General features: G+C 38.1%; 1 protein-coding gene across 2 annotated transcripts; it reads left to right on the top strand.

Annotated features, from left to right (window-relative positions):
- The first annotated feature begins 657 nt into the window (after positions 1 to 657).
- On the top strand, positions 658 to 20254 carry slc6a3 (solute carrier family 6 member 3). Of its 2 annotated transcripts, XM_034128080.1 has the most exons (16): positions 658 to 801; positions 7291 to 7360; positions 7720 to 7927; positions 9206 to 9337; positions 12119 to 12335; positions 13286 to 13424; positions 13674 to 13808; positions 14648 to 14751; positions 15559 to 15683; positions 15823 to 15935; positions 16162 to 16290; positions 16484 to 16583; positions 18428 to 18528; positions 18937 to 19104; positions 19245 to 19316; positions 20003 to 20254. In XM_034128080.1, exons 1-16 carry the CDS (start codon positions 785 to 787, stop codon positions 20024 to 20026), a joined length of 1854 nt encoding a protein of 617 aa, XP_033983971.1. In that variant the 5' UTR covers positions 658 to 784; the 3' UTR covers positions 20027 to 20254. The 2 variants fall into 2 exon arrangements, with proteins under 2 accessions (XP_033983971.1, XP_033983970.1); XM_034128079.1 differs by lacking the exon at positions 20003 to 20254 and having other exon boundaries at positions 19245 to 19376.
- Positions 20255 to 25794: the final 5540 nt, after the last annotated feature.

Here is a 25794-nt window from a genome sequence, read left to right as displayed (position 1 = left end):
AGAATCTAAAATTACAATCAATGTCTGGATGTATTGGCCAGATAGCCACACACAATGATGCTCATTTCGATCATTTGCCAAACATGTAATTGGCTGTTTTTTTTTACCTTATTTATGTGAAACGATATTATACTACAACGTCTTTCAAAATGTACAGTGCTATACATCATGTTATTTTATATAGAATACGTCTCCTGAGCAGATGAATGAAACACAAGAGACTCTGTTTGTAGCCAGTTATACTTTGGATCTGTGCATTCATGGTTTCAGTCCATTCAGTTTGTGTTTATTGATATCACTTCAGAATGAACAACTTTGAATTGTATACGTTTGTGTGGGTGAGCTTCACGTTCCCATCCCATTCATGACCATGCATACTGTACATATACTCTCATTATGGCTTTCGGTGAAGCAATATTTCACATCTCTTAAATCTTATCAAAAGATATGCTTTTAAAGAGTTCTGATATGTATTTAGAATATTCCAAATGCGGGACATTTTGTGAATTTTTGAAATACGTATATGAATGATTTTTATTTCCACTGCCATGACAAAGATCTGTGATCTTCTCTCTTTTGCAGATTGTATTGATGGTGAAAAATGAGCTATATTATCATTTTCCTTTGTATAATACTGCAAATGTTTTGTGTCGTATACCTCCTACACAGTGTAAAGGTTTATTGTTGTTATATTATTACTGCTGATTATTGCTAAGTTGACTGCTTAGAAACAACAATGCAGATTTCTTAATGAAACCGATAGCCTTGAATCTATAGAGTTTTTATGCTAAAAAAGAGAATGTATAGACAATCTTGTCACAATCAGAAGCTACCCAAAGCGCTGATCTCCAGTGGACATATTCCCAAAAAGTCATGGTTTTCAAATTTAAACTTTTTATCCAGTTTGAACCTTCTTTCACCATTGACTTTTTTTAAATGATGTTTAAGGCATGCAGGTTGAAATAGGCATTGTTTAAGTGCGTCGGGCCTCGAGGTGATGTCTGCCACCACATGACGGGCCGCATCGCACAAACACACAGACCGTACGCATATATAAACTAACATGTTAAACAACAATCTTTTACTTCTATCACCTTTTTAAACTTGTACGTATTTGTGCTTGCACTTTAGATTATTTTCTTAATTCTTTTTAGTAAAGCATGTTAAGTTTGTAGGTTACAGTATTGTAGCCCTATTTTGTTAATATAAAACGTTTTTGCATTCAAATATCTGCTGCGATAATGAAAGCGCAGAAGAAATTAGAGATCACACATTACAGAAAGCTGTCCCTCGTCCTACGTAAGACCTTGGTTCGTGTAAACATCTTGACATGTTTGAATTTTGGAATTTGTATAAGCTTGAAACAACTTTGTAAATGCGTAGGACTTGGCAGCAACTTTCTGATTGGAATGACTAAAAACTGCACCGTGGAATGATTAAATATTAAATGTACTCCCAAGTGATGTGATTTTACAGCAGGTGGTTAATTATACAATTCACTATGTATGTATAAGGGAACCCATACTGTTTGTTTACATAGGTGGAGAACAAAGCATTGACCCAGAATGAAATGTACTGAGCCACTGTAACCCAGTTATGTTCGTTAGTTTTTTGTAACACAATGTCAATGTGAAGTTCTAAAGAATCATATATTTTATCAACAAGTCAAATATGTGCATTTATATATATTCAGTACAATTTGGCATCGGGGCTGTACGAATATAGCGGGTCCATTTGTTTTTCACACTTTCCCTTTATGTCAAATACCTCTGTAGAGGTGAGTCTAATTTTTGTACTTGCTATCAATCTGATCAAATGTAAACCTGCGAGAGATAAACTTGTATTTATGCTACTGCTGCCTGCTTCCCACAGTTTGTCCAGCAGAGAGCCTAAGACAAAAGACTTGTGTACTCTTGACAGAGCAATAGTGTTTTTCTGATGGCTTATGTCCGTGGACCAAGAAACTGAACTCTCTGTTTTCTCTGTAGCTTTACTTCCTGTCTTTTTTCTATACTCAACAGGTTTTATTTTATTAATGCATTTTGATGGAGAAGAGTCATTACTGCAAGCTACTTTGAATTTGTCTGTTCAGGACTGCTATGATATAACTTGTTAATGTGACTCTTGGATTGAATTAAAAAATGAAATGTTAACACGTGGTTGTTTCTGTCACGATGGTAATTGATTGTGTGTGTGTGTGTGTGTGTGTGTGTGTGTGTGTGTGTGTGTGTGTGTGTGTGTGTGTGTGTGTGTGTGTGTGTGTGTGTGTGTGTGTGTGTGTGTGTGTGTGTGTGTGTGTGTGTGTGTGTGTGTGTGTGTGTGTGTGTGTGTGTGTGTGTGTGTGTGTGTGTGTGTGTGGTTGCATGAAGGGATTTGAAGTATGATTAATACAGGAAAGTGATTCCATCTTGCATATTGAAGATGTTTCTATATTATGGCCAAATGATGTCAAAGTTGAAATGCAGCTGATTCTTTCTTCTGTTTTCCACACTATCTTGCTTATTGTATAAATGTCTCCCTCTTGAGGTAACATGGTGGCAGTGCGGTGTTGAGTCTGGAGTGCAGTTGCATCAGGTGTGTTAAAGTCTTTCATATAACTCGTGTGAATAACTGTTGCACATAACTCCTATTTCAAGAGATGTAATGCAAGTGGTATTGGCATTTCCCTGGCCCCTTGAATCCATGTCATCAATATTGTTGAACCTGATCGTCAGTACAGCTTTAAATGAATGTCTGATATATATAATGCAGATCTTAATAAGCAAGTTGAGTTTGACATCATCAAAGCCCTTTTTCATTAGATCTGTGTTTGCAGAAATTGATTTACATGATGATGTATCTCCGTGGCAGCAAAGGATGTGCAATGTGTGTCATTGGGTTTTTCTATCACGGTTATCGAAGGATTTAAACTACCAATGAAGCATGTTATAGCTAGATGACATTATTTTCTTTGCTCTCCTGGTTGTCTTGAATTTGTGTTACATCCCTTTCTCTTTTTTACTGCAGTTTTGACTGATTGAATGCCTCGCTATTTTTGAACTTTCTAGTAGTACTTGTAGAGGCCTGGTTTGTCTGGCTGTTGGTCGGTCCACTACTCCAACTACTGAAAGGATTTCCATGACAGGTTGTGTAGACATTCATGGTCTCTAGAGACTGCCCTGAGTTTTTCTGTAGTATACCTAGCATGTCAAATGTTGATTGATCATCACCTCGATTGCCACCTGACATTTCCTTAAGCGCTGAGCAATTACTTACTTTTTTCATATTTGTCGTTTTCAGTTAAATATCTTGACGATTCTATTGGACATGTTGTTGTATATGTTAGTACATAGCCTACAGCCAAGTATGCCCCTATCAGGATTTATTGGAAACACTTTTATAATCCTATAAATTGTTACCAGAAACTAAGTATCGCTTACATTGCTTTGTATGTAACAGGGGCTTGGCTGCTCTAACATGTCACTTTAAAGTGATTGTGGTGTTTTTCTTATTAACTACTGACATGTTTTTTTCTTTATCAACTACTTCCTCTTTTGCAGCTCTTGTTATGCATCATTCAAGGCTGCTGGTCCACTGCTTTGCTCAGCAGGTAACATTTGTCGCCTTTTTCTTTTTGGGGCCGGGGGGGTAACATCTTGGACTCTAATTGTCCAAAATCAGCCATCACACAATAGACAAAGAATTTGCCCTCATTCCTCGTTTTGTCTTTTTGTATTCCTGTAGAAAGTCCCTGCAGGAAGCAGACAATGCTCAGATAAACTATAAAGACGCGTGAAAGATGTTGGTTCTACATGCTTTGCAAAGTATTCCCTGCCTAAGATCCAGATATGACATTTAGCCACCTGCAGTCAACATGTTGATGTGTCCTTGCTCCCGATGGCCCATAGTGTGTGAATGTTTGTAAATGTTAGATTCCTTGACCAAAAGTAGGACATGCTCTGTATGAATGGGGTGTAAATGGGTGAATGATGACTTGAATGTAAAGCTCTTTGAGCGGTCGTAAAGACTGGATAAAGCGCTATATAAATGCTGTCCATTTACCAATGAACTTGTTAGAATGGAACAGAGATTTCAAAGGCAATGTGGACTACTGTTGCAGGCAATTAGGCCGCTAATTGCTTTTTTCTGAAGAAAGGTGTTTCTGAAAGGCCCAGGATGTGCACAATTCAAAATGCACTTTCATTTTTACCACCACCCTCTTCCATCTCCTCTGCCTCACCTCCTGCACCCCCTCTACTCTCCCCCACCCTCTCTGGGTCTCAGCTGTTGCCTTTATGAAAACAAGACACTCGATTATGTTCACCTCATCGTTTGTCCGAGCTCCATCGGAAACCTCATACATCGAGCGCGGCCTACATCGACCCAACAATCTCTGATATGAGGCCCAAGGCTTGATGGATGATTGCACTTTAAGGGTGTGTTGCTGCGACTGTGGTGTTGGTGTTGGGGATTAGTGGCCGATTGATCACTGCAAGTGGCTTGCAAACAACAAGCTGTCATTGTGGACACACGGCCATAAATCTGACCGTGGGGAGCGGGCTGATTGGGTTATTTAAAACGCTGTCCCTGTTTTGGTTGGGTTTGAAATGGGAGAGGTCTGAGTGTCAGAGATAATTATGTTTAGACCTGTCGGACATTACAGGTAATGAGATTTTCTGCCTATTGACAAGGCGGTAGGGTGGGTCAATGGGGTCTATCGACGGATGCTAAAAGTGGGCAACTGGTTTCATCTAGTGGTACGGAGGGACTTTAATGTTTTACACAGTGGATTTAACGCAGGAATCAAAAGCCCTGGAGATTTATTTTCTTAATATTATGTCTGTGCTCTGCTTAAAGGTTTGATGTGGGCGGGGCTAAGTATTACAAAGTTGTTGTCACTTAATTCCAAGAACCAATCAGGATTTAGCAGTAAATGAATCAGAAACTGAAAACACTTGTTGGGCTGTGTTGCCAGGACACTCCCAACCAAATCTACTGTAAGCAATTATTTACAATTTTTAAAAAAATCAACTTTGCTTTGGAAGCTGCTGAGATCTGGCTTAAAAACGGTTTTACATATTTGCTCGCAATATTTACGGATGAAATCCTCACCATCACAAAGAACACCCTAGGATAATTGAGGAATTGATGCAGAATTAAGATCTCCATTTGAATCAATAAAATAATTAAAGATTATAATCAATATTTTTTGTACATTTGAATCCCATTCATTCACATGTCATTTTCGGACGTGTAATTAGCTAAAGCTTTGTTGTTTATTGTTTATTGATATCAGACAATGATACTGCAGATTATTCAATTATTATTTAAATGTTTCGTTTTGTTATTGCATTCATTTGTATAGTACTGTATCATGTCTGTATCACCTTTTGTTTCATTTGTATTTTCTTTGGTTTTACACGCTCGAAAAAAATAAATAAACTAAACTAATTGTCGACTCTAGGACCTGGTGCTGATTTTTCATAAAATGTAGTTTTTGCGTTAGGGATACCATTTTTATTTATGATGATGATAGACAATGTGTATACTGTACACATACACACACATAGAAATGCTCGTTATAATTATTTCAACCTTAATTAAAGCATTTTATTTACAGGTTTATTTATATACAAAAAAACATCTGGTAAATGTTTGAATTATATCATGCTGTGAACATGTTTTTGTTATTATGAATCCACAATGAAGAAAAGATAACAACTTGCAACCTAACTTTAAGCTTCTTTCACAGTAGTGAAATCCTCTGACTAAGAAAGATCCATGATGTGATAACATTAACCTCAATTTACCCTAATAGCATCTCGGTCTGTTTCGACAGTAGTGAAAGATAGACAGAACATTACAAAAATATCACACATCCAAAGAATGTCTTTATCTTGTGAAATAATGTATTTTAATTCTTGTTTTTATTTTCCCCTCTATAGATTCACACAAAGAAAAGTAATCCAGCAAAATACCTAAATCAGGTAAAAAGAAATGCCATGATTGGAGAGAGAGGAGGAGGAACAGACGAAGGAGGGAGGGAGGGAGGAGAGTGACGGTCATGGGGGGGGGCGGGGGGGGGTGTTTGATTGATTCTCATACAAGAGTGGTATCGCAGACAGATCTCCATACCAGACCACAGGGTACTCTGGATTCTGTGTGTCTGTCACTGGATCCACAGAGGGTGGGAGGGCTTTATCCTCATCTCTTGTCTTACTGTGACTCTCTTACTCTCTTTATTTCTTCAAAACATTTTTGCCTTAATCTTGGTCCAAGTCTAACTCATCAAGGGCGGTCCACTTAAATGTGGTCAGCATCAGTTTGCAGCACACAGAGGAACATCAGCACGTCTGGAATTAAACGGACCAAACTGACGTACGGAGGAGTGTTTACCTGTCAAATTTCAAAGGTAGGTGTTTTTTTGCATCCTTGAAAATCGTTTTTTTGAAGCATAATATTATTGTTATCTTTACAAATCTTATATTTTTCTACAACTTTTTATTTTATTTATTTATTCATTTATTTAACAGGGACAGTGCACATTAATGAACATTTCTGTAAATGTGCCAGAGTTAGCCAAGAGGCTATTTTTCATCTGTAGTCCCTGGCCAGATGTTATCTGTTATCAGTTTTCAGAGTCTGCTGTTTTTCTGTGAAAAAAATGTAGACAATTAATTATTTAATTGACCACATTTTGAGCACAAGTATACTTTTTTTTTCAAATGAAAAAGCAAAAAAAGGCACTTTTTATATTGTAGACATTTTAAGTATTTTTTTCTAATCACTTTCTAATATTTAAAATATAAACAGGGCCTTCAACTGGTCCTTTTTCTCCTAAAGATCCTATTAGTGAAAAGTACTGAAAGGAAATCTGGACAGGATCTGGTGGACAGCATGTCGTGGTTTGATGGGGTTAGTGGACACTGGGCCAATTGTGCGAAACTGTGATCAAAATGGCGATCAACAAGTGTGAAATAAAATGAGCCTGCTGTAATGGCCTGCTGGAGACGCTCCCCTTCCCCTCCTGCTCCCCTTAGGGGGATTCCACTCTCTGTGCTTTCTCCACTCTCCTCTTGATCTTTCTGTATTTTATGTAATGACTTGAAATCATAAAAATGAATGACTATTTAACATTTTTACATTTTGGAAGAACAATCACATTTTTACATTTTTTGTATGCTGAATGTCTCACTTATTGTTATCTTGATATACACTATGATATATTCATTTATATAGGGAATATTAAAGTTCCACCTTTTTCTGTTTCTTCAGTCACAGCTACCTTCCTTCCTCCTCAGTGACCACCAGCTCTGTCGGCCTGATGTCTTCGGTTGTGGCCCCAGAAAAGCCCGCCTCAAACACCATGGGCCCCAAAGAGGTTTGTACGGACCTCACGCATATATTAGTGGATTAATGGCATGCATTTCAGTCTGATTAAGAAAACCTAATTGAAACACAGTATGGGGCAAGCTTCTTAATGAAGTGCATTCCTCTCTTATTTAGTCTGTCTGACTGCAGTCCTAAAAACAGTGTTGGGATAAAAACTCATAACGTAAGGAGATACATTTTCTTGAGCCAAAATGGAATTAATGAACTGTTGAGAAGAATTGACGATGTGAAAGTGATTACTGTCTGTCATGTGGGCGAAGTGAGAGAATAATAAAGTGAGGGTGAGACTTAAGTGACATTAAATGAGTATGTCTTCATCTGATGATTATTAACTCCATGGCTCTTCAGGTGGAGCTGATTCTGGTGAAGGAGCAAAATGGGGTTCAGTTCACCTCTTCCACCTTAGTGGCTCCGACTCATCCTCAGACCAACCCCAGTGGGGAGGAGAGGGAGACCTGGGGGAAGAAAATCGACTTCCTCCTGTCTGTGATCGGATTTGCCGTGGACCTCGCCAACGTCTGGAGATTCCCCTACCTCTGCTATAAGAATGGAGGAGGTGAGATGGAGGAAAAGGCTGGGGGGGGTAGTGAAGGAGGAAATTGAAGCGTTGATGGTGTTTGTGTTATTAGAAAAGACAGGGAGTACAGAAAAAAGAATAGAAGAAGGTGAAATGAAGGTGGAATTTAATCACGCATGCTGTATATTTGATCCTACTTGCAAATCCATGTGCAAGCAAAGATTATGTGCTTGTGTGTTCTGTTTGAGATCTGTTTTTCCACCCTTTTTCAGAGATCAAAATAGGGGGAAAACCACCACAGCTGCTCAGAATAGATTAGCTCTAACAATCACTAGCACTAATTATAGCTGTTTAACATAGAGCTCTAATTATGAGCTTGAAATGATGCTGTGGCCATAGGCAAGGCTCACCATATGTCCCTCAAATCCAGCATGTTGTCATATCTGTAATCTGGCAACATTTAACAGTTTAATCTGAGGAAATTAACCATTTTTTATTATCATTTGGAGCTGTTTATGTTTATTGAAATCTGACGATAAGAAGATTGTAGGGGGAATGACAAAGCATCCCGGTTAGAATCAAACCAGGGACATTCTGGCGTTATAACTCCATTACCAAGGTGCGCCAAACTTTATATATGTTTTAATATAGTTGATAATCACCATAATCCCTACTCTGTGACAGTAACGGTATTATGTAATCCAGTGCTTCTAAAACTTTTTTTCAGTAATGTACCCCCTTTGAAACATTTTCTCAGCCAAGTACCCCCTGACCGACCCCGAACATCTTTGATAGAAAAAGCCTATATAAATAATTACAATATAGTGATGTTCCATCAGTGTGTGATTTATTAACTCCTTCGTGCATGAATTACAACAAACTAAGGATATTTTCATCTTTATGCATGAAAAAAAAAAAAAAAAACGACATTTTTTTTAAACAAATTTTTCCAAGGAGTTTTTCAATTGAAGTAATCTATGTTTAACAAACCAGTGAACAAAATGATATATTATGAAAAACTATAAAATACAATACACAAATTTGACATGTTTATATGAGGACCCCCTTAGTGGTTCTAGGAATATTTTCCTCGAACCATTTGGTTTTGTTTATCTCACGTACCCCCTGCAGTACCCCAACGTACCCCTAGGGGTCCGCGTACCCCCATTTGAGAATCACTGATGTAATCTAATCATTGTTGGTATTTTATATATATCAACGATAGTTCTATCAAATTACAAAGGTTTAACATGAAACTTGGAAATTGTTTATTTTATATGTAGACATTACGTTGTTGACCTGTCTCTGTGTGTGCAGGTGCGTTCCTGGTGCCATACATGTTCTTCATGTTGATAGCTGGCATGCCTCTCTTCTACATGGAGCTGGCTCTGGGACAGTATAACAGAGAGGGGGCAGCAGGCGTCTGGAAGATCTGTCCCATATTTAAAGGTAAGAATGACACGTACTCAGATGATGCACATGATGTCCCAGGAATGCTTTCACGTGTATTTTGAATCCGCCTGTCGTGGTTTGCGCATGCCTGTCTGTTTGATAATAGACCTTTAAGATCTACATGTGTTTTCTGTCTGCTTGTCTGCCCACATGCCTGTCCGTCCACATGCCAGTCTCTTTTGTCTGCTTGTCTCTCCTTGAGTGGGGCGACAGGCATTGTTTATCCTCCCCAGAACATCAGGTTGTGCTGGCACTCAGATGGAAAGCAAATGAAAAGTGGGCTCTTACCCTGATTGTCCAAATCCTTCTGTCAAATAAGACTCTCAGGAGTACTTTTTTAACACATCAATAAGCAAAAGAGCCGTTCAGGAGCAATGCCATCCAAACAAGCACTAATGGAGAAGAAATGTCACGTTTCTAAGCAAAGTCATTGGTAAAAAGAAAATACTTTCTTGGTTCAACTTTATATTCCCTCTCTCTGTACTGTTTGCAGAGTTTGACCTTAATCAACATTTTACACCTTACAATCACCCCAAAGATGCAACAGCATTACGACGTCAAATACCATTAAAACCAGCTGACCATCTGTTGCTGCACAGGACGATGCTGTCAAACAGTGTCTACTGTGATGGGATGTCTTTTCTGGAGCATTGACTGGAAGACAAGGAAGCTGGAGAGCGATCTGATGTCTGACAAACTGAAGCTTTATTCAAAGTATTCAGCTGCAGAAATGACATTGCGAATAGTACACAGAGAAGTGTACACGCTGTATACCAACAACAGTTCTGCCAAAACTCCACCTGCATCTGCATATTAACTGGATTCTTGAGCTTTTCAAAAACACATGTGCCTGTAGTAAGAAAATCTTCACTAAACAGAAGTGCCACCTGAAGATAAAGGGGCGCCACAGCTGTTACTATGTGTCTGGTGTGACCTAGCAGTGACCAAAGACCTACTGTACTTAAATGATTCCTAACTTGAGAGAAAAGGAAATAATTTTATATTAAAATATATACAAAGTCTACCGTTTTTAAATATATATATATAGGAATTAGCTAAAAAAGTACTTAACATGTACTGTGTGTGCCCCACTGTAGAGTGTTTCTGAGCATGTGAGCATGTGCCTTCTGCCGCAGACCACACTGTGTAGGTTGACGTTCTAATCACACGCTTCACTCTTTCACTGTCTCTCAGCAGGGGATAACAGTAATTATAAAGATACACGCACACATACACACACACACACGCATGCCCATATTGAAAGTCATTACTCTGATCAACAAGCTGGTTTCCTCTCAGGATCAATGCATTTGAAGAAAATGAGCATGAAAGGCAGACGGAGAGATGGCACGGCCGCATGTGGCGCTAATAAGAGGCATCGCTGCCTTGACAAATATCACATCCACATTACAAAAGGAATCAATAAGGCACACTTGTGGTCATGGCTGTTAGCAAAGGTTAACAATTAAATCCTTCTTTAGAAGAGTGGACATTCTTTCAGATGTATTGAAGGGTAGATGTGTTGATAATGGCTTGAAGAGGAAACCTTTAGTTGAGGGTCTTTCTTCACGACCGCAGGCATGTTTTGTTGGCTCATACTGAACGTGACATTGTGCTTTCTGGTATGCAATTCAGTGCTGAAATCTTTCTCGCATAAAGTCACGGTTCAGGACAGCAATGCCTGAAATTATGCTTAAAGGTCACCCATTATGCTAAATCCACTTTTTCATGTATTTTATAAATAAAAATGTTGCCCCAGTGTGTGAATAGATTCTGAAAGTTTCAGGAATGGAGTTGTCAGAAAATGAGCTGATCAGATTTGGCCACATTGTGAAGTCACAACTGTCTTTTGGGTTGGACAACCATTAGCCACTAACCAACCAAGGTTACGCCCGCCCACCTTATCACCTGAATCTCCTCCTAGAGCACCATTGTGTTTTTTTTTTAACCAAACACTTCCATAGGGGGCGTGGCCAGCAGCAGCTCATGTGTGTTTAAATCTACAGATACAGAATCAGCACTTTTGGAACAGGGCTCCTTCAGCAAGACAAACTCCAGCAAGCATTCCCTAGAAAACAATTCAACAACCATCAGTACTGCAATTCCTAAACGAATCCAATGCATCAGAAGAATAACCCCTATCTACCAATTTATGTCAACCACAAAGGGTCTCAAGTACCCCTTTCCCATCAAACCGGTTCCGGGGCCAGTTCGGACATAGTGCCCGATTGCGAAAAGGTTCCGCAGCAGGGCCGGCTCTCAGACCCTAAAACCGGTTTGCATCTGGCACCAAAAAACTGCTGGTCAAGAACCAAGAAGCCAATACGTCAGGCTTACATTGGAGGCTGGGGCGAGATTCATCTGAGCAATAATAGTTGATGGCGAGTGCGGCGAAGAGAATACAGTTGTAACAAGCAGTAGCGCTCAGAATGCAAAGTGACTAGAATGCCACCACACACATACATTTATATAAAGTTAGACAACAATAACCAGGCATACGTGTAATACTGTTAAAATCAGCTGGAGAGAAATGCAGAGTGACATGCTACTGGATCACTGGTCGGAAGTAAACTGGCGGTTGCTTTTTTTGTGAGGGGTTATAAGCCAAAAACCACTCTTTAAGGACTGACGCAGTGATGTGCATGTGGGATGTAAGAGATTACAGTGAGGTGCCCCTTTTAAAATCTCATGTTCTTATGTGGGCAGTTAGCATAACAAATCCTCACCTATTTGTAGCTCTTTTTAATACATATGCCTTTTAATTTCTTTCTCCAACAGGTGTAGGCTTCACGGTGATCCTCATTTCCCTGTACGTTGGTTTCTACTATAATGTCATCATCTCCTGGGCGCTCTTCTATCTCTTCTCCTCGTTCACCAGCGAGCTGCCGTGGGTCCACTGCAACAACAGTTGGAACAGTCCAAACTGCTCTGACTGGGCTGACAACAGCTCAGTCAGCGACATTTACAAGTCCACCCCTGCTCAGGAATACTTTGAGTAAGTTGGATTTACTTAATGTTTGTTTCCTATAGTAGGTTATAATTTAAGGAAATTAAATAACATGGGTATTAATAATTGCTTTAATAGTTGTTGGCAAATCTTCTTATAAGTACTTCAAGAAAAACATCATTTTCTATGGGTATGATTTCCTGAAAACGGATGCAGAGTTTGGCTGCATTTAGCTTACAGTATGCAGCCTCCCACACTGTGAAGCTGACCAGGTGTCTCCTTTTCCAAAGAGTTGGGGGTTGTTCTGTTGTGACAGTTGAGATATTTGATCCATGCTAGTTGAAATTGCTGTGCGCTATATACATAGAACCACCTGCAGACAATTTGACCACATTGGTCGAGCATCGGCTGATCTTTTTCGTTCTTTGTCTGTAAGACAGTCTCTGAAATGATTTGAATCAAAGATGTTTCGTCCTTCAGGTGACTCGTGTAATCCAACTTTACAGAATGCAGTTTGAAAGTATACTTTGACATATGTTAGCTTTAAATGCAGGTGGAGTTTTCTTGCCTTGGCAGGCTATTATGATCATAACTTAATGAAAATGACAAATTTAGTAGCAACAGATGTGCGAACACCTGGCATCTTTCTGCTTTAGGCTGTAGATCTCTCTTTCAACAATGCCAGGCATTGATTGTTGAGCCAATTAAATGCAGAATATCAGATTTACCAGATTCACATCCAAATGTATAGCTCAATTCATGTTGTGAATAATAATGCTCAACAGAGCCATACCAGCTCAAATCTATCCTGCTGATAACGACCGCTAAAGGCCATTTATCCTCCTGGCAAGGGCTTCTACCAGCGCAGTAGGTCTTAGAACAAGAATTGGTTAAAGGTTGTGAATTGAAATTATAAAATATTTCAATGATTTATTAAACAAAAGCCGGCAGAGTTTTGACTGGAGAGTGGTTCTTACCAACATATTCTCTTTCCTCAGACGAGGGGTGCTCCACATCCAGGACAGTAATGGTATTGATAATCTGGGCCGTCCACGCTGGCAGTTGACTTCCTGTCTAGGTGTAGTGATTGTTCTGCTCTACTTCAGTCTCTGGAAGGGCGTCAAAACTTCTGGAAAGGTGGGTAATGAAACACTTTCCAATTTTCTTTTATGTGAAAAACACAAAACTACGCTGATTCCTCTCAGTGACTCACTTTACGCTAGAAACAATTAGAAAATATTTTTAAAAAAGGCTTATTTTCCATATTGAATGCATGCACATGTTTGAATCTGACTATGTGTTTGTGTGTCCTTATATCTCTGTGCAAATCTGCTGTTCAAATGTGTGTGTATCTGTGTGTGTGTGTACCTTGTACGACCCTTTCAGGTTGTGTGGATCACAGCCACGATGCCCTATGTGGTCTTGACTGTGCTGCTGATCCGCGGAGTCACTCTGCCTGGAGCCATCGATGGCATTAAGGCCTACCTCTCCGTGGACTTCTTGAAACTGTGTGATGCCCAGGTGAGTTTCAACAGGAAGGGGGTAGAGCAAGATTTTATTTATTACTTCAATATTTCACTGAAATGTGTTAGGACTGCAAACTATATTTATTGTATGAAGATAACAATCCATGTCAAGGGCTTTGCAACAAACTGTTACTGCTAAGGAGTGTTGAAGGCAATATTGATGTTATTTCCAATGTTGATTGTGCTGTGTTTCACTTGTACATGCTCTAAAGAAAATATCTTATATAAGGCAAACTGCAACAGTTCACACAGAACAAAACAAATTAAGATAGGAGCAGAGAAATGTGGAGAAGATATTTAATCATTCATTTTGATCAACGTGCTTCAATGAAAAATGCCTGAGTAGGGAACTATTCCTGCAAACGGAATTTCCAACTGTTGAGTTAAAACATAAAATCTGAGAAATAACAAATCAAAGGTTAGTTTGCAGGGATAAGTGGGCTACCAAAAGAGAGGCTTTTCCTTTTAGGCTTAAAAAAAAAGTGAGAACACTATTTGTGTAAACTGTTTCTCATATGTTCCTTATCTGTGAAAGCCGTTATCACAGCACTAAAGAGCTCAACAAGTAAGCATGCAGGACTGAAGGACTCGGTTATGGAGAATGAGAGAGAAAGCAAGAAAGGAGACAGAGAGATGCATGGCAGCAATTGGAGAATTAGATTAGATAGATTCATGGAGCAGTAATTTGCAAAATTACCCCCTGTATTCACTAGCGTCTTTCATCTACGGCCGTTGAATGAGTTTCCTGCAATTATCCCTAATAATGGCTTTTTTCCTCTCCTGTGCCTTTTGTTCGCCGCTTCACACAAGTGTGCTTGTTCTGTCGCTCCCCAGGTCTGGATCGACGCAGCGACACAGATCTGTTTTTCTCTGGGAGTGGGGTTTGGTGTGCTAATTGCCTTTTCCAGCTACAACAAATTCAGCAACAACTGTTACAGGTAAAAAGACACACAAGGCGAGGAAAGAGGGGATTCAGAGAAACAGAGAGAGGACAGGGAATTACACACAAACACACACGCAACATAAGCAGGTGAATTACAATAACCTTTGAAGCTCCTTGAAACCCGCGATGTCTTTGACACCATGCTGTGCAACAGGCAGCCGTAACACCAATCAAAACTGTCGCACTCTTTGAAAATCATCAGCATCCCACAGGAGGCTTTTATCTTTTGTGTTGTGTTTATTTGTTTTGCCTTCTTTATGTTTCTGATAACTGACATATGACACTATCCACCTTCAGGATTCCACCATGAACATAACTCCAAATCACTGAAAGGAAATGAAGACAAAATGCCAAATATGTCTCATTCTGAAAATAAATGAGAATTAGCTTTTTTTCTTTAAGACTAGGTTACTGCACGTGTGTACACTTTGTCTCCTTATTTAACTTTCACACACCAAGTCCTTACAAATAACTAATGTATAATGTGCATTTTTGCAAATTGACGGAAGTGTAACTCCTAGAAAAGGGTAGGTAGGCAACTTGCCAATCTGTCTCATGCAGTAATAGGCAACTATTGACTACCTGACCAATCCATTAAATCAATACAGCAAGCTTGAATTTTCTTTTTTTTATCCAAAGAAAGCTGGCCTTAGCACACTCCTGACTAGATAATTGACTGACTGGTGACTTGTGTTCATTTTCATTGCATACTGAATGATGACTGATTGATATATGGTTCATTTTTCTATATTCTTATTATGGACTGTTGGCCATGACTGTCTTTTAATTACATTTTTTACAGAGACGCCATCATCACCAGTTCCATCAACTCTCTAACTAGTTTCTTCTCCGGATTTGTGGTCTTCTCCTTCCTTGGGTACCTGTCCCAAAAGCACAATGTAGCCCTGGACAAAGTTGCCAGAGACGGTATGGTATTATTTGGCTGTGTTCGTTTTGAAGTGAAGTGTATTCAATAATATCGTGTGGAGGCAGTACATTTTTTCTTTTGTCTGCGTGTGTTTTGTACTGTTTGCTACTTTTCTTGCTTGAATGTGTCGTTTCCCAGGTGCTGGTTTGGTTTTTGTAATTTACCCAGAAGCCATTGCAACACTACCTGGATCATCAGTGTGGGCGGTCATCTTCTTCATCATGCTGTTATCCCTGGGCATCGACAGTGCAGTGAGTACACACACACACACACACACACACACACACACACACACCCCAACACTTGGTAATTCAGCTAGGTGGCAAGTGCATTTTCCCTATTTGTGCTTCTGTACATAAAGTGTGTCTGACAGTGTGGGATGATGATAGTGAGTGAAATCCCAGCACACTTTCCAGACATTAGCAGCTCAATTTAGCTGATTTTGTTTTGTTCTAACTTGTGTGTCTTCTGTTGTAGATGGGTGGTATGGAGTCGGTGATCACGGGGCTGATGGATGAGTTTAAATGCCTCCACAAGCACAGAGAGCTGTTCACCCTCTTCATTGTTGTTTCCACATTCCTCATATCCCTCTTCTGTGTTACAAATGTAAGCATTTTACCGGGCAGTCATACGAGTTAATACATAGATTTTATGATTTAAAAAATCGGCGTTTACTAATCAAAATATCATACAATTAATTAAAGTGAATTTTCTGAATTGAGTTTTATTTCCTGTTTGTTCTTACTTTAACAATATGATCAAGCTTGTATCATTTAATTATTTGTTCCTTTCTCTCCAGGGTGGGATGTATGTGTTCACCCTGCTGGACCACTTTGCAGCAGGAACATCGATTCTCTTTGGAGTGCTTATTGAAGCCATTGGCATCGCATGGTTTTACGGTGAGATAGATGGACAGGAGAAAAGGAGAAGGACCCATTGATTCATTATTTTCATGGCCAGCAAAGCTGATGCTATATTAAAGGTTTGATGAGAGGTCTCTTGGTGTACGTGTGCTGTGCCACAATGCAATATAGTTCTATTAGACATACGGACACTGCAGCCAGAAAGTCTGTTCCTATTAATGGTTTTGGCCTCTTCAATCTTAGAGCATGTGTCAAAGTACACTGATATACTGTTATTTTTGCAATCGTAAGAGCTCAGAGAGGTTGCATGGCCTGCGTTTTGAACACTGCCAGTGTTACCTCCATGTTCACTGAGCAGAAGTGAGCCTTCACATAAAGAACATTGCAGCTGCGGAACAGGCAATTCCCATTTGTCATGGACAGGAATCAGCTGTCTAATTACTAGGTTGTAGATTGTTGTGGTAGCAAGTGGGGGTGACCTCAAAGTCAATTTCTCTCCAGATGTCTACATTCTATTGACACTTGCTTTTATACACATTTGCCATCACCTCAACAATTTATTTTCAAATGTGTCATTCTAAAACACACACAATCTATCTATCTACATATATAAATCACTGTTTATCTCTTCTTGTGATAAGAGATTTTTCTGGAGTTCATGACATGTCTCCAGTGTGATTATTCACATACCTTTCAAGCACTTGTGCCTCATGAGCACAACATGGAAGAAATCTTGTAGTTCTGAGTAAACCTCTGTATACTACATCTTAGGGCTTCAGAATTCTACCCACTTGTGTGCTGATTAGTGACATTTTCTGATTTAACCGTTAACCGTTTGGGTTGTTCTGCTTACTTAGGCACTTTGCTCTTCCGTGTTTTATGTTCAAATTGTAAGGACACTCATAGAACACAGACTTTTGCCATGGCCAAATGCCTTATCCCAACAACAAAAAACAAGTGAAAAGTGAAACTACTGTATTGTGTGTAGCTTGCCTGATTGGATCTGCTCTGAAATCAAGTGCATGAAAACCGCACTAGTAGTAATCCTGGTGAAAGAAAAACAAACCAAAAACATAACCTCCTTGGTGGAGGTAATTGATAGGTAAAGACCAACTGCTTCATCAGTAGTTAGGTTTGCATATATTTTTACCTACAACAACATCTGAAAACAAGAAAACCCTTTCATAGTGTGGAAACTAACTCACATTTTGAAACTCCAAAACAAAACATAGAAGAAAACGAAAGGCTAGGGGACAAATTAACCTGAACTTCCCATTAGAGTTTCTTATCCCATGTCTACAGAGCCTAGAGTAGAAGGATCCATAAAGGTCTAAATATTAACCAGGCCCCAGGCGGTGGCGTCAGCATATTGCCCTCCTCTGGTGGGTCCCGACCTTGGCATACCAGATAAATCAAGCCTAAGGCTTCAGTGGGCCTTTCCCCCCATCCTTTTAACTTTTGACAGCAACCCTTGACCCGTTGCCACTGTGGTCTTTCAGTTTGCTTTCCACTACATGCGTACATTTAACTTTGCTCAATACCTGCTCGTCAGTCTGGATATAATCCCCCGCAGTAAGACAATAAGATAAATATACAGTCAGGTTTAAGAGAGGCAAAAAGTGGTGCATTAGCTTTTCACAACTGACTCTGGAGGATGAATTTAGACACGGCAAATGCTTAAATTGTGAATTATATGTTTTTATCCTATGGTGTCATTAATCTTGTCTTGATGGTCTTGATTAAAAAATGCATAGGGAACATACAGTATACAAAAGCACTTACTACCATGATTATATTATTAATATCCATTATTCAGTTTTATCCAAGGCTGCAATCAACCATGTCTTGGAAGTAATATCCATCATTTGTATGTGTTTCAGGAGTGGACAGATTCAGTGATGACATTGAGGAGATGATTGGCCATCGACCAGGCCTGTACTGGAGACTGTGCTGGAAGTTTGTCAGCCCCTGCTTCCTCCTGGTAAGTCTGTGCACATACTAGTTTTATAAGGAAATAATTGATTAAGAATGAACTTAGAACAATATAAATGTAAGTTCACTTGTTGCGATTTTCGCCAAACTAGAAGACAAGTTGAAAAGAGATAGGATGAAAATATTGGGACCGTGAATTATTACCTGACCAATATATGTATCAGTCAGGTCCATATGTTTCAGGTTATGCTAGTATTCTTGCAATGTATTTCAATGTTTTCACAAAGTGATTCACAGTTAAAACAAAACTATACTACCCATTCCTTGTAACAGAAACCTCTCTTTTATATCGGACCACTTGAATTGGTTGTTTTTGAGAAGACTTGAAATGAACAGTGAATCTTTTTGAGCTAATGGTTCCTCGGGTCTTCTGTGTTAAAATGATTTTCTTCCTTAGTTTATGGTGGTGATTAGCTTTGCCACATTCAACCCTCCAAGTTACGGTACCTACACATTTCCTCCATGGGCGAACATGGTGGGGTGGTGTCTTGCCATTTCCTCAATGTCCATGGTGCCTCTCTACGCCATCTACAAACTCTGCATAGTGCCTGGAAAGTTCTGCAATGTAAGTCTAAGCTTTTGGGTCATAACTAGAGGAAATGCGCTATTCTAATAGTAGTATTGTTATTCTTTCATTAAAAAGTATTCCCTTTAAAATATTTTATTTTAGTATTTTTTGTAATAATCCTTTTTCTCCTGAAACAGAGACTGGCTTATGCCATCACCCCAGAGACAGAGCATCACTTGGTAGACAACGGGGAAGTTCGGCAGTTCACAGTAAGTGCTGAATTAATTTCTTTTTTTAATTTTTTATCTTAAAAATGGTTTATTATTATTGCTGAGTGGATCCTCACATGTCTGCAGGATATATATTCATATTTGCCTATTTCGAGGTCTGTATTTTTCATACAAATGTTTGAAAAGAAAGTTGAAAAAGCGTTATGCACAGAAGAATTGCTTGGTGACTCTAATGTGTTTCATTAAAAAGAAAGATTAAAAAGTATTCCCCGATGTTGTCAGACGGAGGAAAACGAATGTTTTTCTGCTGACTGAAGCTGCACTTAAGCCCTTGATCAGAGCATCCTCATTACTAATAGTCTGTTATCCTTAGCAGCGGTCTGCTAGCGAAAAAGAGCAGTCCTACAATGTTCGAAATGAACCAATATGTATCGATTATTCAACTAAGCCATGTAATAAGTGGGTGTAATGAACGACTTTGGGAAGAGGCTAACATTTAGTTGCCTACCGTTGTCTAAACCTTTGCACACATTTATTAGTTGTGCGTTCTTTACATGCCATTCGAAACTGATCTCTGTAAAGGCTTTTCATGGTAAAGGCTTTCATGGATTTGCAAAGTAAAACATATTCCGAAAAGTTTAATACCTGACAACTTTTTCTCAGGCATATAACCATTTCCGAAATGATACTGTTTATTTCATGGGCCTATTCAATTTTTCCCACAGCTGAAACACTGGTTGGTGGTCTGAAAAGTAGAGGAGGAGAGAAAAGGAGAGAAAGATGAAGAGAGTGAAAGAATGAGAGAGTAGACATTGGGTAGATGGATGCGAGCACAGCAACGGTCTGAAGAACTGAGAAGAATAAAGAAATTGCCATTGAAATTGATCACAATGGTGGGGGTGGGAGCAGTTTAAAAGTGCCGACAGAAAACCCATACACTTTGTAGTGTGCTTTAATTTAAACATTGGATATGTGAAGCTGTGCATTAAACCTCACCACCATTCTTGGTGAATGGGATTCAGTCAAACAGGTAATGCAGTGTTCAGATTGCTTCCTCCATAAATACAAAACTCTTCCTGAATGGATTTTGAATTGTATTTGTCTGAGGCAAGATGAACATTAAAAATATTAAAAAATGCCATTCATGGTATTAGAATGAAAATGTTGAGTTACGCACATTTGAAATAGTTTGTTACGGTTATTTTCACATTTTTTATTTATTCTTCAATTTGTTTAATGTTGATTCATTGATTCAGAATCTGACCAATACGCAAATTATACGTATTTCTTTTAGATCAGACATGTTATACCTTCCTCTGTTTTCACTTAATCCCAGTCCATGTCAATGTATTGTTTATTATCTTTATTTATGTACTTGCTCTTATTGAAGACTGTTATAATACATGTGATTCCTGTAGACTCTGAAAAAAGACACCTACATTTGTTTACATCAAAAATAATGTACGTGAAGGAAAAGTTGCTACAGCAAATGCTATTAATAACAAATGAATAAACTAAAACTATGTCTGATAAAACAATACCTGAGCCTTCTCACTGAAGACTCATCATTTAAAAACCAATAGCATTGATTTTTTGGGGAAAAGGTCACCTCCTCTTACAGTATTCATTCTTTAGATGGACCAACACAATTCTACCAATAGAGGAATTGGTTTTGTCAAGTGTTGGTTTGTTGTAGCATATCATTAAATCTCTAGGTGAATAAATAAATAAACAACTTTAAACAGCTTAAAAAATGTATCAGCCACATTGCTAATTTAATCAACCAAAGACTGAAATAATTTATTTTATTTTAATCAGTTGACCGCTTGATTGTTACTTTTATCACAACAGTTCAATCTATTTTCCCAATTATACATAATTAGTGTCAAAGCAGATTTAATTTTAATTTATTTGAAATATGTTGTGTGATTTTATCCCCCAAAAGTTCCAGGTGGTGATTTAAAGCTATAACCATCACATTTTCAGAAAGCATAAAGCTTTAATTGTATGGTTTACAGAATCGTATTAAGTGTTTCAAGACTGTTTTGACAAGCTTCTTTTTATTGAACTGCAGATAAATAGTGTGTAATGTAATGTATGAAGTAATAAAGTTATATATCTATGTGAGTAAATGTAATGTAGAGGGGCTTGTATCGTATTGTACTGTATGATATTGAATAACAAGACCAATAAGATTATATATATGGATTAATAATATGTGAATGTGGAGTTAGACATTTTAACCTTAAGGATTTTGATGATTACTTGAAAAATCAATACGAACTTTATTTTTCATACCTTTCTTTTCTGTTCAATCATTTAAAGTCCAACTCGTCATAAACTACTTGTCACCGTGTAGTACATCATGTAACACACTGAAGGGTTAATTATGTCCCAAATGGTATGCTTGTGCGGCTGTACTGTGCCTTGTGTTGTTTCTGACTGTATGACTTTGTTTTGTACTGTCAAATAAAGTATAAAGAATGAAGTTGTTATATTATTATTAAATGTCACTCTCTCTTTTACCTTTATATTATTTTGTGTTAAATCACATTTTGTGTATCCTAATCCATCTCACACTGCAATGGTGGACAGAAGGTTTGACAGAAGCTCAACCACACATTTAAAACTGCATTCTTGTAATTGTGAGGCTAATACGGCAACATGACCTGTCATTTTTGCATTTCATAACCATACTATCATGTTGGCTAATATGGTAAGCTTGATTCTCAAATAGAATCAAATCGGAAATGTTAGTAGAATGTTTTTAATTTTCCTTAATGTTTTCCTTTTTCTTTTTAAAGTGGTATAACCGAATAACTTTTCCAACACTTTTAGCCAAATTACTGTGATACTGAATTACATAGTACTTATTCTATTGTACTTAAACAATCATTAGATTTGTAGAATACATGCAGCGACACAATCTGTTCAGTATACGTTTTCTTAAGAAGCTGAAAAAATACTCAACAACTTATTTAACACTTTTCACCACGATCTTTATCAAGGGGTCAATCAAGATGTTGTGTTCAATATTCTAAAATGAAATCTATAACAATGTATTCCATGCAAGCAAATTGAGCGCAAACAGCCCTAATGTAGTGAAGAATACCTATAATTGTTTTGAGCTTTAAGATTAGTCAGCATGACCCTGAATCAACAGTGTTCATTACAGTAACCAGTGATTCAAAGCTCACTGTCTCTGGGCCATTCTGGACAGACAGAGAAAGAAACCAATATCCACAGCAGACGGCATTTGGGGATGATTACTGTCTTAAAAGATGGATTTATTGACATATTCTTAACAGCGTGTAGCCTGAATGTCATTCTTGAGTTAGGTATTTTTGTAAGGTTTATACACTGTTGTCTCTTTGCAAAAACAGTCGTGGAGGACCTCTTGTTGTCCTGTAGGTGCAATATTCTACAATTATGTGCTTAGTAGTTACTTATTTTTATATTTTTTAATGCATCATATTAGTCATTTCTCCCTATTTCATCCCTTACCATGGTCAAAATCAACCTGCACCATTGCCCTGCGTAACTGAGTGTGCTTGATTTGCTTAGAGCATCACACTGCAGCTGGGAAAGGGGAATCATTACTGCAACAAATACATACATTTGTACTTTTGTTTGAATTATGTCCCTCTTAATGAGAGTTTTTCTTTTTATTTAAATATTCCCTTTGTAATTCCTCTCTGTCATTCACGATAATTACCCACTCAGAACGTCTGTAATGTTGGCACACTACGGCTTTCATGGGAGAGATCAGACGAACTGAAAATGGGTGCATTAGCATTAAGATACATTTATAGAAAACGAATATTGTTGTAACAGAAGAGACCAGATACAATTATATTCTGTACATTCTACTTTAATTCAATTGACAATGTATAAAAGACAGTGAGTCTTTCCACCATCTGTTGACACTATCAAAGGGCTCCGGCAGATCTTTGCTTTGTGTTTTTCCAAATGTTGTCAATGTAGGACAATTGTAGAGCCGTGCACGGTTTGGGTTTAAAAGGTGCCATCATCACGTCCAATAATCAACAGCAATTATGTATAATTTCATGTCCTGCCACAGACGTTGAAACTGAAAGGATATACACAAGGAAAGGTGGAAGAAAATGGGATTATTTTAAGGTGCACTGCACTGTTAATATTGACTTTGTCTTGACATTAACCAGGGTTCCATCCAAATGTGGTGCAATAAGAAGAGATTATTCAATTATAGAGCATCTGCCAAAACCAAAATGGTGGGGGAACCTTTTAGAAAACAAGATGTAAATTGGCCTTTATCTTTGTTTGTTATGTGTTTTATCCACTTGTTAAACCCCGCTTTAATGAACTTTAAGATTTCTGTTTGAATACAGTTATTTAGTTTAATCACCAGTTACTTTGAGTTTAGATGACCATGTCATTTAGAAAAAGAGATAGGACAGTGTACACCATAATGTCATTTCCATTTTTGTGTATTTGTACTTTCAATTCAAATGACTATTTGGGGGGTTTAAACTTGCTTTTAAGGTTCATAACAAAACGTATGTTATGTTAAAAGAAAGGTTGCAGGCCGGGGCCAGGCATTTCGTTGTAAAGGTTAGGGCAAGGGGCTAGGAAGGCCTGATTTCAACTGGGGTCCCCAGTATAGCAGTACAAGGTTGTGTGTGTTGAACAACATGCAAGGCTTTTTTGGTTTTACACTGCCCTCTACTGACAATACACCCTTACGACACATCACTTTATATACAAATTAATACTTGTGCAGTCATCATCACATATCACAACAGTCAAAAGTTCATACAACACCCAAGATGCCTTAGTCAAATTAAAAACACCTCTTTGGTTTATCTTTGCCAAAGAAACAAGAGAATGTTTGTCAAGTTATTGGGTATTTATCGTAGTTCAACTAATGCATAAACTGTAAATTCATCTTATTTATTTTCTCTTCAACTGTGGGATGTTGATAGCCCAAATACAAATGAGAAATTATTACACTTTAAAACTAAATCAAAATAGTTCAAGTAAAATATAAGCTTCAATATTTTCTGTACCACCTGTGTACAAGATACAGTAGTTAGTTAGTCATTGCTAAACATCCATGAGTTTCAGGGGCATGACACAACCAATGCCTCTCCATTTTGTCTAACACTATACAAAAATACTAAACTCCATAAAAATATTAAATAGACCCATAGCTTAATCTGCAGCATCTTATGCTTTAAATCAAACAATACAGTTCAGGTAGAGCATCAATCTATTAACTGCTTTAAGATGAGTAACTCTTTCTAAAAGCACGACTGCTCTTAAGGATAATATTGTAATGCCAATTTGCTGTTTTACATTTTGTAATATGTGAGTATTTAATTAACAGTTCAATATGTTCTTCAAACATATTATCTGTAGATACTTACCTGCTAAATTGTTTTTCTTGTTCTCGCACTTTAAATAAAATGGCACCATCTTGTGGGCTCATGAAAAAATCACATATAGTGCAGGTTGGTCCACTGGTGCCGGTGTTGTGTCAAATGATGCACCCCCATCATGAAATGCCCCCCTTGTCACGGGAACGCGCATTTCTAAATGACACGTTTACACCTTAAAACGATGTTTAAAACGAAAAGTAAACGTTCAGGGTTTTTATTAATGGTAATTTTCAGACTGTGAGTTGTTTAGTGGTAGCTCATATAGTCTTGATTCTTGTGGTTAAACTTTTCGCTCCGTATTTGATGGTAGTGGTGTCGAAATTCATTCGTCACTTCCTTTTCAGTTTTTGTTTTTTTTAATCTTTTTTTTTTTCTTATTATTGTTACGTCCTGTCACACGTGCTTTAAAATGTATTGTTTAATTTGACATATTTGTCATATAATAATCAAAATATATGTTTACAAATGTTACATAGTCTTTGTCAGCATATTTTTGCCACGTTATGCACCCCTTGCTATCTTACATAATAAAAGTGTCACATTCATGAAACTTGCTCCATTCATTGGTACTAGTCCGACAACTATACCCTAAAAAATGCTTGAGGGTGGGATTAATAGAAACATATTTTTGGGTGGGGTGCATTTTATGACAGGCCTGGTTATCACAATATGCCCCCCCCCTTGCTATCTTACAAAATAAAAGTGTCACATTCATGAAACTTGCTCCATTCACTGGTAGGCCTACTAGTCATACAACTATACCCTGAAAAATACCATCAAATACGGAGCGAAAAGTTTAACCACAAGAATCAAGACTATGAGCTACCACTAAACTCACAGTCTGAAAATGACCATTAATAAAAACCCTGAACGTTTACTTTTCGTTTTAAACATCGTTTTAAGGTGTAAACGTGTCATTTAGAAATGCGCGTTCCCGTGACAAGGGGGGCATTTCATGATGGGGGTGCATCATTTGACACAACACCGGCAACTATATTATAGAAGCCTGCAAAAACGTAACAATTACACAGACAACAAACTGTAGCCTGTAATAGATGTGCCACCACTTTTATATGGGAGCCTTTGGCATAAATTAT

This window comes from Trematomus bernacchii, unplaced genomic scaffold (genome assembly GCF_902827165.1).
Source record: "Trematomus bernacchii unplaced genomic scaffold, fTreBer1.1, whole genome shotgun sequence".
NCBI lineage: Eukaryota > Metazoa > Chordata > Actinopteri > Perciformes > Nototheniidae > Trematomus > Trematomus bernacchii.
Note: the sequence above shows the minus strand (reverse complement) of the source record. Positions and strands in the feature narration are given on the sequence as shown.